Source organism: Dermochelys coriacea, chromosome 2 (genome assembly GCF_009764565.3).
Source record: "Dermochelys coriacea isolate rDerCor1 chromosome 2, rDerCor1.pri.v4, whole genome shotgun sequence".
In the NCBI taxonomy this organism is placed as follows: Eukaryota; Metazoa; Chordata; order Testudines; family Dermochelyidae; genus Dermochelys; species Dermochelys coriacea.
In genome coordinates this window covers 163,096,240-163,110,216 of record NC_050069.1, presented here as the reverse complement: position 1 = coordinate 163,110,216, position 13,977 = coordinate 163,096,240, and the positions used below count along the sequence as shown (strand labels likewise).

At 37.5% G+C, this 13,977-nt stretch overlaps 1 protein-coding gene across 5 annotated transcripts in view; it reads left to right on the top strand.

The window, feature by feature from the left end:
* Positions 1-13,977, top strand: part of FHOD3 (formin homology 2 domain containing 3) — a 623,525-nt gene that overhangs the window by 106,426 nt on the left and 503,122 nt on the right. For all 5 annotated transcript variants that reach the window (XM_043508620.1, XM_043508619.1, XM_043508621.1 and 2 more), the window contains exon 3: positions 2,830-2,894. In XM_043508620.1, the coding sequence (XP_043364555.1) occupies positions 2,830-2,894 (65 nt within the window). The remainder of the gene's footprint in view (positions 1-2,829; positions 2,895-13,977) is intronic.

The window sequence follows — 13,977 nt, the reverse complement described above, 5'->3', positions numbered from 1 at the left end:
GCTGGTAATAATTAACCTGATGACCAGTTTCCCTTTAACCCCAATATCTGTTTCTTAACCTGGCAATACCCCTGTGCTCTGCATACCAAGCAGATATCTTTTCTTCCCACATGTCTGCCGTCATCTGATATTGCCTGAGGACTCTTTTGGGTAACAGCTCTTCTTAGGCAAGAAAGCCTGGCTCATGAAAATTCGGGTCATAGTCACCATACTTAGCCTGCACAGCATAAGAAGCCAATAAAACTGTAGCCTCTGGAGAGCAGTAGATTTCTTCATCCAATATCTGTTTCTTAACCTGGCAATACCCCTGTGCTCTGCATACCAAGCAGATATCTTTTCTTCCCACATGTCTGCCGTCATCTGATATTGCCTGAGGACTTGTAGAGTAAGATCATGACAAACAGAAAGGGCAGCTATGGTTTCCTTTCAATAGCAAATTGACCTTTTTTGAAACTTCATCCAATAGGCTAACCACTGATTGAAGGCGAAAAAGCTATTTGTGTTTAGAAATCCATTTTGCTGGCAGCATTATTACCACATTTCAGTTTTTTAATTTTTGGTGATGTGGTTTCTGACTCTCTGCGTGGTGTACAGAGAAAGCTTATAAATTCTATAGCTGGCCTGGTATAAAATGGCATGTTTCAGAGAAAGGAAAGAATAAATCTCCATGATTATCTTGAGCATTCATTACCTGAGTTCACTGTTTTTGTTTTCATGATTATTCTTTCTGTCCGTCTATCTTAAGTACTCACCTGGCTCCTTTAGCGTAGTATCTGTTCACCAACAGTCTTCAATGCGTTTCTTTTCACCCTATCCTTGTGAGGTAGGGCAGTGCTATTATCTTTATTTTACAGGTGGTGATCTGTGGCACAGAAAGACTATGTGACATGCCCATGATCACCAAGGAGATCTGTAGTGTAGCAGAGAATTGAACCTCTGACTTCCACATCCTAAGCTTGAATCACCAAACCATCCTGCTCTCTTCATAAGGGAAAGGTCATCCGTAACATCAAAGTATTAATAATAGTGCAGAAGAAAGAGCATAGAAGACACATTTTTTCACCTTTATAACAGCCAACATGCTGGGACACACCATAGTAAAACTACAGTGCAAATCCGGTGCATGGAATCATATGTCAATGAGTGGTACTAAAATGAATATCTCTCATTTATTTGCCACTTTTAATCTGAAAGGATCCCAAAGCACTTTGTGAATTAGATATTTCACACAATTCATTGCACTTTTGTGCTGGAAAAGGGCAGCTGTAGACAGAGCACAGGCCACAAAGTGCAGAAGGATACGGTGTCCAGTTGGAATTTCAGGAGTAATTTAGGTGCTCAGATTGTCATTACCAAAATTGGAATTTGTCCAGAAAACTGGGGTTAACATCCATACTATACAGAATACATGTGAGGGAATAGTATGTTAGTGTTTGGAATTTCAAAAGACCTGCAAATCTAGTAGTCTTAAAAGAGCTTTTATATTTTGAAATTTTGTTTCATACCACTGTAAAGAGAGAGCATTTGAAAACCAATGTAATTTAAAGGTTTGATATAAACCTAAAGAAAACATATTATTGTAAGAGTGGCAGTGAATTCTTCAGTTACTAGTACATAAGTAATTCCATTCTAACCTCAGTTTTCAGCCTCTTACATAATAATTCTTCATTTTTGCAGGCCTGGCATTTGCCTGAATGTGGATTTTTGTCTGGCAAATTGTACTGAAAGAGTGAAAATATTCTTTTCTATTTGTGTTTAAAATAAAACTCACAACTGTTTTGCTGAAACAGCTATGGAAAGGAAGTTGAAATATGGCTTGATGGTATTCCTTGTTGAAGAGCAGAGCCACTGTATCGTCTGATGAAAAGTGGTTTGATCGGTTGAGTTGTGACCCGTTGAAAATTGTAATAGGGTATTGGCAGAAGACTTTGCACAGAAATTTCTCACTAAGATGGTAAATGGTGCAGCTAAGGCAGGCTGTGTAATATGTGAGCTTTTGGCTAACTTGTATGCACAGTGGAAAGATTAAGGCTAGAATGTGACCTCGGGTGCAGTCCTGAACAAGTCCCGAGAGCCACTGTGCCCCAAATGCCCATACAGTCCCATCCCACCTCTGCTCTTCTGTTGCTCTGGGGGGAGTGTGGGGGTGGTGTGGTGGTAAGGGAATAAGTTACTCTAGGCCTTGAAAGGGTGCAACTTACTTCTGGCCTTGCATCTGGCCAGCTATTCTGGCTGTTGAATGGTGTGTGTGTGTGTGCGCGCACGTGGGTGTGCAAAGCCAAAGCTTTGCCCACTCCCTGCCACTTTCTTGGAAGGTAGAGTATCCGGAGATCAGGGACTGTGCTTTTGAGCAGACTGAAGATCCAGATAGATCTGTCCAGTCAGTACAGCAGATGTGGGGAGGGGTAGCCTTACTCCTGTGCTGTGTCAGTAAGAAAAGGATGCAGCATAAGCCTTAAGGAATGAGGAAGGCCTCCTTAAGCTTGTAGGAAACACGGTACATTGTATTGATATAGAAATGTGATCATGTACTTAAAGGCTCATCAAAATGCATATGCAGAAGAAATGGACAGAGTTAAGGTTGTGTATTCAATCTTTAATTGAGCATTGTCTTTTTTAATGCTCAGCTATAAAAGGTATAAGTACAGCATTTCAAATCATGGGGTCCCTGGGAACTACAATAACACAAATAATAAATAATATTTTTATGAAGAGAAAAACCCTGTATCATTGCTTGGAGCTCCTTTAATGTGGGATTTCTAGTGATATTAGATGAGAGATCTCTTTGTGATTTCAATACTCACATCAAGTTTTCCTCTTTTTTCCCAGGAGGGGCAAGAAGCACAGTATAATTCTTAGGACCCAGCTCTCAGTGAGAGTCCACGCCTGCATTGGTAAGTGAGGTTCTAAATGACAAAACAGAGAAACGAGTTTGAGGAATATGATGAGATAGAGTTGCTTTCTACAAAGTTAAAGTGAATAGGCCATATCTTGTTCATCCTACTTGAAAAAAATACCTCCCACTGATTTCAGTGGGATTGTTGTATGGGTAAAGTGAAGAGGGTTCTACTTTCATTTATAATAAGGGATTTATCTCTAGGAAATATCAAAGTGACTAGGCATTGTGGATACGAGCTGACATTACTCAATTTGGACAGCTGTTCCTGGATCCTGGTTTGAAACATACCAAGGGATATGTAATAATGTTACTAATATAAAGATCCTGTATTTTCAGTATTTACAAGTCAAACATTTTCTTTTGAACTCTGGATACAGGATGGCTGTATCTAAACCTTTAACCACATTCGAAGAATTGACCCAGGAGCAAGCTGGAACAAAAGGTTTAATTTCTAAGTTATATGCAATTTTGATTGAAAAAGATGTTGATAAGAACACAACCCAGATGGAAAGATGGGAAAGGGATTTGGACAAATAAACTGATCTGGATTAGAGGGTCTCTATATGGCAAGGCAGATATACATCTTCAATTTGTGTAGCTCATAAAGAATGTTTGTATAAATTACTGTATAAATGGCTTTTGACTCCAGATAAGATCAATCATATTTTTGCTACTAGGGAGGGCTTTGTTGGAGGGGTTTGGGGAAAGAGGAACATAGTAGCCATGTGGTGGTTGTGTCTAGAAACTAGACAGCTTTGGGAGGAAATTATGAAAGACATTCATCTTATGAGAAAATGTCAGCTTCCTAAAGATCTCCCTGATCTGCTTACTGAATGTTCTACTAAAAAAGATCGCCAGTTTAAACAGAATCAAAAAGAAATTAATTTTTCATTGTGTTGCTTTGTATTGCACATTATTGGAGAGCTGTGACTTCTCCTCCATGGAATTGGGGCATAGTAAAATATGGACTGTCCTTGTAATGGAAAAGTTTTTAAAACAAGTACCTATGCAAGAGAAGCGCCAAAAAGAGAATAGGTATTTAGAAATTTGGTCACCCTTTTTAGCATACTCAGAGGAGGAGGGCTCTGCAGCCAGCAGTCTTTACACAGGTTCTTTGAATATTAACCTGTTCCTGAATGGGTAATGTACAATGTAATATGTTAACCTTTTATTGTAACTTTGCCTCAGTTAAAAAGTTTCATACATAAAATGAAGAGGGTTTGGCTCATATGTGATTGAGGGGAATTAATCTGTAGAACAGGGGTCTCAAAGTCCTAGTTCACGTGCCATCTGCGGCCCGAGAACCTCTTCACTGTGGCCCATGGAGAAGAAATGCATGCAGCCACGCTGCCGGCTCTGTCTGCTGCAGGCACTGCCCCCCACAGCTCCCATTTGCTGGAGGAGAGGGACAGAGATACCATCATTAGTCGCCAGGCAGAGTCAGCCATGGAGGCAGTGTCACTTTTTTCCACAATGAATACAAACAAGTCAAAATACCAAACACAACTATCTGATGCGCACCTTGCTGCAATCCTGAAGGTTTCAACTGCTCAGTCGCTGAGGCCAAACATCAACAAACTGACAGAACTGAAGCATTGCCAGGTGTCTGGCAAACACTAAAAACTCTCTGGCAGGCAAAGAATTGTATAAAGTTGTATGACTGTTTTATTATTTCTAAGGAATTTGAAATAAAAAAATACAATATAAACGTTTTCTTTTCTGAACACCATCTTCACTGACATTATTGGCCTGCTGGGAGGATTTGAGGACTGGCACTGGCCCTAAGGTAAATTGGGTTTGGGACTCCTGCTGTAGAAGTTTGTTAAGAAGCACAATGGAGATTTTGGTATTGTACACTGTGATGTTAAAGCTATGGTGCGGATACTTAAAAGTGCTTGCATGATCCATGTATCCACAGTTTTTCTACGTACCCCCCCAGATTATGCTTCCTGGACTGAGAAGGGGAGGTGAGAAATTGCTGGTTGACAGCTAACTACTGTATTTTAGGTTTCAGAGTAGCAGCTGTGTTAGTCTGTATTTGCAAAAAGAAAAGGAGTACTTTGGCACTTTAGAGACTAACAAATTTATTTGAGCATAAGCTTTCGTGAGCTACAGCGAAGTGAGCTGTTGCTCACAAAAGCTTATGCTCAAATAAATTCGTTAGTCTCTAAGGTGCCACAAGTACTCCTTTTCTTTTTACTGTATTTTAGTAGCTTGTAATATTGATTTTCTGCATAGTATGGATCTTGGCCATGCAGACTGTCATTATCACCATCACGATTTTGGAAGTACACTGGTTAGAATATTGCTGTCATAAGGAAAGCCAATTGAAACAAGTTAATGTGTATCTTAAAATGTCCACATAGTACTAATGTGGCCTGAATGAAGTTACCCTATGGTACATTGCTTATGGCAAAGTCAGTGCATTGCAATGGGAATTTTATAAACCAATCTGCTGCACAGAAACTCATTTAAATGGCCCTTAGTGGTAGAAGCTACTACAAATGGCTAGAGTGAACTGATGTTGTCATACCAGGACATTGTAAGTGGCTTGGGTTCATAAAAAAGAACGTATTCCATAGCTTCCTTTTTCTCTCCTTCATTTCATCTCTTCAAAGTAGGTTACTTTGGCACTTTAACCATTCATATTGTGCTAGTCTGGATTCAAAAGATCATACCCTGAATACAGAACTATAGAGACACATGTTTTTAGGCTCATTTAAAAAAAAAAAGCTGAGTAAAGATTCCCTTTATTTCTAAGATTGTAGTGTTGTCTGAGTGTTCATGAAATCAGACTTTAAATACAAGTAAACTTTCTTCTTATTCTAGGGATGCATTCTGAAACAGCCTTTATAAGAATTTGAACTGAGCATAAGCAACCTACAGAATTCCTCAAATGCCTCCCATTGAGAGCTGTCTCTAGACGGCATCATGTAGAAACAGATTCCCCTATACTAGCTGATTGAAGAACAACAGTGGACCATTATTAAACATATGTGCTTTGCTATTAGAGAAGAAGCAAGGATGCCAAGACTAGGATGATTGTATAAATATGAATTACATTAAAAACAGTTTGGAGAAAGACTTGTTCTGGCTGGCTAAGGTATCTCTTCAACAGACCATTAGCACAAGAGAAAATTTCATGTTTCCTAGAGTCACAAAAAATATTTCCTCATGTCAGATTTTTAGTTTGGTCAGAGTGCAAAGAGAGTGCATTGGGTTTGCATTTGCAGTTATCTGATGGACATGCACAAATGTCCTTGAACATATGTATCTTACTGTACACATTTTAACTTCCATCTTCAAAAATATGTCCCTCAGTGTAAAAGACTATCATAATGTTCTGTGCATAGATGATGCCTTGAATTTTAAATCTCTAAAATTTGGATCTGCACTTTTGGGGAGGTGCATTATAGATATAGGGGCAAACTGCAAGATCTGGATCTGATTTTAGATTCCAGCCTGCTGCCAAAGTTTTTGGAGTTTTCAGATCGGAGGTGTTGTTTCAACCCATGTCTGATGGTAATGTAGTTTTCTTACGTTTTTTTCATAAGCTACTGTGAAATAATAGGGAGCTCTGAATGGTTTTTAGTGTTGGAATCATTCTGAGAAAGGTACATGTCAGTTACACTTTTCAGAAATTAGGAAGAGTGTTTCACTGGCAACGAGTATCTGTTTTCATCTTGCATATCTGTCCACATCAGCTGTGTGCTATGCCTTTTTCCAAATATGAGCATTAGGTTCTGAGGTTGAAATATATATTATTTTTTGTTGTTGGGGGGGGGCATGGGGTAGAAGCCAGGAGTTAGATCAATTTGAGCTGGTGTTCTATGGAATAAGAAATTTGCTTCATCTCTTTTCTTTGGTTCCGCCCACCTGTACTGTAATTACAATAGTCTTTTTTCAAACTGCGTCTGCAAAGGATTGTGCTTAGAATCTGACTGTGTTTAAAATCATCACTATCATATTATAGCTGTTTTACTAGAGAGCATCAGGGCTGTTGTCACATAGCCTGTCATCACTGCCATACGCCCAATCGTAATTTGCATTTAGGGCTGAAATAAAAAGATTGTTTTTTTTTTAATAAAAGCTCCCTTGAATAAATTGTGCCACCATTTTTTCGGTCCCTAAATCTTTTCTTTTTCATGTCTAATATACAAATGTTTGTGTTCAGAATGTGAAAATAAATTTCCCTGCATTAGGGGATGCTAAGCTTTTGGCAATTTATTAGGCATTAGTGCCAGAGGATGTATTGACTAATCTTTTGTGAGCATAAGGAAGTAGTAGTTACTGTAGTTACTCCAACTTGTGACAAAGAAAGCAATTTAAGCAGGAAGCAGAAAAGAGGTGAATGCTTTGTAGTATTTTGAACACTGAAACTGTCATTGAATGTAGTTATTATCATATTATCATATCTCATCACTAAATACTCCCTCTGTCTCTGTCTTTTAAATTTAACATTAAGAAATTTTCTCTCTCATTTTTGGACCTTATGCTTTTGGACATTATGCTCAAATTAAGAACTTGATGGAAGAAGGAACAAATAGCTTTCATATAATATAACTCTATTTTTCCCCGTGTCTTATTTAATCCCAGTTGAACTATATCATGATTAATATAATCAAACAAATGAACAGTTTTAAAAACAAAACTTGAATGAGCTGAAATGTTGCTGTAACTTAATCCAGTTTTTGTTTATAGAGCATAAAACCAGTGAAAATGATGGGCTTAGTTTTGCACCAGTTGATGTAAATGGAGCAGAAGCAGGCCTTAACTGGCCCAGTTTCAGAGGCCTTGTTCTCAGGTCTATCAAATTTTGATTTTTGTTTGGTGTAATTACATTGACAGTGAGTTAATACTCCATGGGTTAAGTCTCATTGGTGTCTTGGCAGGCCTTATATCCAAATTTCCTTGCTTTCATTTGTTTGTGAGCTAATGTTGTTTTTTGTTCGTGTGTGTTAAATATGGAAGATTATTTGATAAATTCCTTGATTACTTGATAAATTCCTATGTAAATCAAGATTTGGCCTGAAACATCAACTGTGCTAGGAACTTACACCTGTTCCAGCAAAACAGTAGATTTCAGTCAGAGCAGCTTTTGACTAGTTAGTGCCCAGTATTGCAGGGACAAAATTCTGGGCTTTCCCTAGCAACACCAATTAACGCATTAATTACGTACTGCCAACATTTTTCTGTGACGGATTAACAGAAGAAGAGAACACAGTGACCAAAACAAGGGCACTCTTCATTATTTCTTGAATGTTCACTTTACTTTTTCTCAAAAAGAAAAGGAGTACTTGTGGCACCTTAGAGACTAACAAATTTATTAGAGCATAAGCTTTCGTGAGCTACAGAATTTGTTAGTCTCTAAGGTGCCACAAATACTCCTTTTCTTTTTGCGAATACAGACTAACACGGCTGCTACTCTGAAACCTATACTTTTTCTGTTTGAGAGTGGCCAGGCAGCTGGTATGCTGTGACCTCTGCTTAATACCATACCTTAGACCTTAGGTCCACCTGTGCCGCTGACACATCAGGCAGTCCGGTTCCTTCATATATTATGGTTGCTTGCTAGTTGTGATCACTAGATCACTAGAATGTGATCACTACATTCCAAGTGATACCAGTACTTTCAATATCTTCTGTCACTATCTTCTGCCAGTTCATCTTTGGCCTTTCTTGCTTTCTCTTTCCTCCCTAAGGTACTCAGTTCAGTGCTTGCTTAGCATGTCTCCGATATGTTGTGCATGTCACAACCACCTGAGCCTTCTTTCTTTGATTATGTTTTCTAACATGTCCTGCTCTGTCACACTTCTTTACTCTCCCATTTGTTATTTTGTCTTTTCATGTAATGTGCAGTATCTTCCTCAGCCGTGTCTGAGAGGCAGCCTCCAATCTCTTTTTGTTAGCCACTGTGATTGGCCAAGTCTCTGCTCCATAAAGTAGCGTGCTCAGTATCATTGCATGGTATAAACTGACCTTTAGTTTGCTCTTAGTACACTAATAATTATCTCTCTGTTACTTTGTGCTCCCCATATCTGCTTGTTTTATCTATCTGTTTTCTCTCAATATATACTTAGATTGTAAACTCTTTGGTGCAGGGACATTGTTTCCATTATATGTGTGCATAATACTAGTACAATGGAGCCCTAGTCCCTGATTAGAGCCTTTAAGCACTATCACAGTTCAATAAATAATTATTATAATAACAAACTAATCACTTTACATCACTTTAGATTTGTGTGTCAACCAATGATTTTCTGCCAAGATATAGTAGGAACTGCAAAATGTGATTAAATCAGCCATCCTGTTTGGCTGTGTGATTGCTATCAAAATGAAGAGGCTAATGCAATAAGGATTAACAATCTACTTACATGCATTCGATGAAGTGAGCTGTAGCTCACAAAAGCTTCTGCTCAAATAAATTTGTTAGTCTCTAAGGTGTCACAAGTACTCCTTTTCTTTTTGTGAATCTACTTACAATATGCCAAAACAATTATTTTAAAGTTAATACTGATTTTATTTGTAGTTATAGTTCTTGTCCTCCAAAATACTCTCTCCCATGTATCTATCTACATATAGATAGATATATGAAAAGTATTGTTTTTATTTACATGCATAATAAAAATAATTATTAGCATTTATATGGAGCTTTTACAAATATTTAACCTCATAGCACTCCTATATATATTATAGCAGGAACAGCAGCAATTGTATAATAGAGTGCATTTTAGCCCCAGGAATTCAATCACTCATAATTTTTTGAAAATTCTACTGTATTGGTCCTTTTACCCTCTGTGTTTACTAGCAATGCTAACCCCAACCATCCTGTTCCCTCATTAACTCCTTTTCATTCATTTCATTCATGCTTCTTATGCATGAAATACTCTCCCAGATTGGTCCATAAGTCCCTCTTGAAGACCTACCTGTACTGTGATGCCTGTGGGAAACTGTCAGCTGATAATGATTAAATAGAGGGGCTTTCTGAGCAAGGAGGATATCTTTATCTTAAAGTGATTCAAAACCACCAGTTAGAGCACATAGCTAATCTTTATCTTGCCTGCTCCTTTTCCTTCTAATTATTTGTCATAGTCGCTTGTTGCATATGTTGTCGTATATTAAAACCTGATCCTGCACTCATTCTTGCATGTGTTTAACTTTATATATGTGAATAGTCCCATTGAATGCCTGAGCCTTAAATCTTTCCCTCTGCTGTGCCTGGATTGGTGTCCTAGTGACGAAATCTAATCCTTAAACCAGTAAAGATATCTGGTACCTAATGATGAAGAAATTAGTGTAGATAGACAAGAAAGAAAAAGGTTACACAAACATAGAAAAAAGTGATATATTTCAGAAATCATATATGATCATGTCGTAAAAGACTATACCGTATTGCATTCTCTCAGAGGGCAGAGTTAAGGTTCTGCATGTAACTGCACTGTTGGCATTTCCTTACTTTTGAATGCTTAACCGTGCAACCTGAATGTTCAAACAAATGTTGCATTTGTTTGGAATGTGTAAACGTACACTGTTCTGACAGTTGGCCTATGATAATAGTTGCAGATCCTATGAAGTATCTTCTGATCTTCAGAAACTGCTTTCCCTGTTTGAGTTCTTAGGCTAGCAAATTATCTCCCAGGAAATGAGAACTTTCGTAATTGATAATGGGCCCTCCAAAATATGGAAAGACAGAGTGTCCCATAAAAACCTTTCATAATGGAGGCTTAACATACGTTTAGGTCTTTTCTTTGAGCCTCTCATTTGGGGCTGTGAATTGTGATTTACAGGCCCAAATGAGAAGCTCAAAGAAAAGAGGTTCTTTGAGGGGCATTTTACAGATTTCTGTTCAGTGTTACAAATACCTAATGGAAAACATTTTAATCTTGAAAGAAAGAGCATGTGGAGAGCATTAGCAGCTCAGCAAAACGTGCAACCAATTCGGATTTAATTTAAAGGGAACAATAGAGGTGCCTTGAGAATTTGTCGGAAGTGCTATGGTTTTGAGTTCATATGCTGATGGTAACAGAACTGCAAAAGAGGTGAGTTGCAAATGCTTTATTAAATATCTTCTCAGTATAACTGGAAAGGAAAAGATGAATTCTACTCTTAGTTGTTTACAATGATGATGCCACACGAGGGTTGTCCATTGTTGATTTACAGTCATGATATACTCCTCATGGCTCTTGCTGTATTTTAGTGAAAGTCGTGATTTAAATGAAGATAATAAACAGCATGTTTATTACAAGTAAACTGAGATCATACAAAAAGGAGAGATAAAAAAGGAGTTCCAGGTTTTTTCGGGGAACAGGGAGGATCAGCTGTTTTTTTTCTAAATGTCGTAATTTGAGTACTAATTAGCACCGCACATACACAATCTTGGGGCTGTTTCCAGATACGATTGGAGATATCTGATTCAGCACCTTTTCAATTTGTGTGAACCATGAAATGGCTGCAAAGAACTGCAATAAAAATACCTTTTTGAGCTTTTTAGGATTATTTAAATTAACTTTATCCAGGCTTTGGAACACTGATGCTCTTAAATCCAGTGGTTCCCAGATCAGATTGCTTCAGAAAAATAAATTAATATAAATAATAATTTTGCTTAAAGAACCAGTCTCCCTTAAATAATGGTGTTAAATTTTCCTGTTCAGATAAATGCAAACACAGTTGGACAACCTGCTTCTATGGATTAATCACAGAACTTCCTGCCAACTTGTTATTGACCTTGCTTATGCTCAGCAAAAGAACATTGCATTATGGAGCCGTAGTCATGGCTTCCTGGTGATGGTTACAATTACCATTCCATTCTGAGCTCTGTTTTGACCCCTTCCCCCATTCTTCTTTACTCTCTTTTGAAATTACTTCTTCTTTTTTGAAAATATTCAAGTTTTGCCTCAAGAAAAATCTGTATTAGTCCAGAGAAAATTTTAGACAAAGTAGAGAAATCTCTGGTGATTATCTCAGCAAAGCTATTCAAAATCCTCATTCTTGTAGTGCCCTAAGTTTAAAGCTGCAGCACCATGAAAGTTTTGGAGCAAAGAAACCATAGCCTCCATTAGCAGTGGGCTGCTGTAATGTACATATCCAGTTTTAAGAGGGTTTATTCCAATTTTGAAAGGACTGCTGTGACTGAAAATTTGAAATATGCCATACTTGCTTTGTGCCTGAATATACAGCAGTGATCAACGTGACTTCTCTGAATCAGGTTATCATCTCTCTAACTATATTTTTCCATTATTTTGATTCCCAGAATGATTTTTCTGTTATTACAACTTCAAAAATTGTAAGGCAAGAAAAACTCAGTTTTGACCAGTAGCAAATATAATTGATCATTAAAACAAGGTTTATAGGAAACAGCAGGTCATCTTTACATGTGTCTACAGAATGCAATGCAAAGCTAGACAAATGGGTGTTGCGGCATTTTTTTTATCCATTTGCAAACTTGTTATAGATATTTTTTCATGCAATTTAAACTATTGTCATATTGTATTTTTTTGTAATCTGGAACACACAAAAAATCTAGCAAAGATTTGTAATTTGTTTTTTGAACATGCAATCTAGCTACACATTAATTCCCTTTGGGGATTAAAAACAAAAAATACAGAAAAACCAGTATTGCTTGGCACTTTTATAGCACCTTCATTCCAATGATTTCAAAACACTTTTCATGCTATAATGTTTCACAAATCCCCCATGAAAATAGGTAAGTATTAATTAATTAATTGGCGTGTCTTGCACTTACTGGCGCACTGTAATTAAAATGTCTAAGATGTCACATGCAAATGACTGGTGTTGCAATTGTCTGGTCTAAGCACAAAATTTTAAATCTATGTAATTTGTAAAGGGAATTACACAATAATTTCAATCTTTGAAAAGTGTAACCAGGATGATACTTTAAAAAAAAACCCCAAAAAACGCAAGACAACCTAGTTGTATATACACAAATATATATATATACATAAATATACAGACACATACTGTTTATAACAAGTAGCAAGCTAAGGATCTGGTCCTTCAGATATCTACTAATGAGTTGTAGCATTTATTACTGTGGGTAGTTTATTCTCCTTCTTTTAAAAAAATTGTTTCTATTGAGCTTACAAGTATAGTTTTGAACTGTTGTATTTATGAACAAATATTAGTTTTTACTCAGATGTTTAAAAGACTTTCGCCCATAAATAAAACCGGGCTAGAGCCTGTCACTAATTAATTTTTTTCCCCATTGTCGTTTCTGTTATAATTATAGGGCCTGTTCCAAAGTCCTGATTACACTGTCATCTATGGAAGTCTTTCCATTGACTTCAGAGTGCTTTACATCTGGTTATTAAGTCAGAGCTGTCTTCTGGGGGCAATTTAGAAGTACACCTCCTCAGTGTGAGACCTGGGAGGCATTGTGACCAAAGCAAGCATGACGGGTCAGATCCTCAGCTGATGTAAAGGAGCATAATTCTGTTGACTTCAAAGGACTGTGACAGTTTACACCAGCTGAGGCTCTGGTCTGATATCTCCTTCAGCTCTAGGGGAGCATGGCCACTGCTATACCCTTGAAGTCTATGGCATTTATTCTCAAACTTTTCCATACAGTGACCCCTGCACTCCCATTCCATCTATCTGGGATCTATCCAGAATGCTCATCCCACTTAGCAATGTGGAAAGGGAATGATGGCTGCAACCACCTGTTAGCTCATCTTCTGCGGGTTGTGACCACCCCAGGTTGAGAAACTGTACACCTTGGGGGTTGCACAAGTGTGCCCATAGTTGCTTATGTCCTACAGGATAGCTATGACAACACTGCATTGATTTATATTTAAGTTTTCTTTGCAAACATAGGATATAAAGGATTCATTTATTTTATATTAATGAAATTTAAGTTCTGCTGAGTCTCGTGTGGCCACTATAGAATTGACAGGATTGAGTAGTGCTGTGTACTAACTTAGTTTGACCCCTCAAAAACTGTTGCAATACAATACAATACAATAAATATTACTAAGTAGCTCGGTATTATTTCAACTTAATGCTCTTCCAGAAATTTATAAAAGAAGTTCCTATATTTAATTAAATATAGGAATTATCACAGT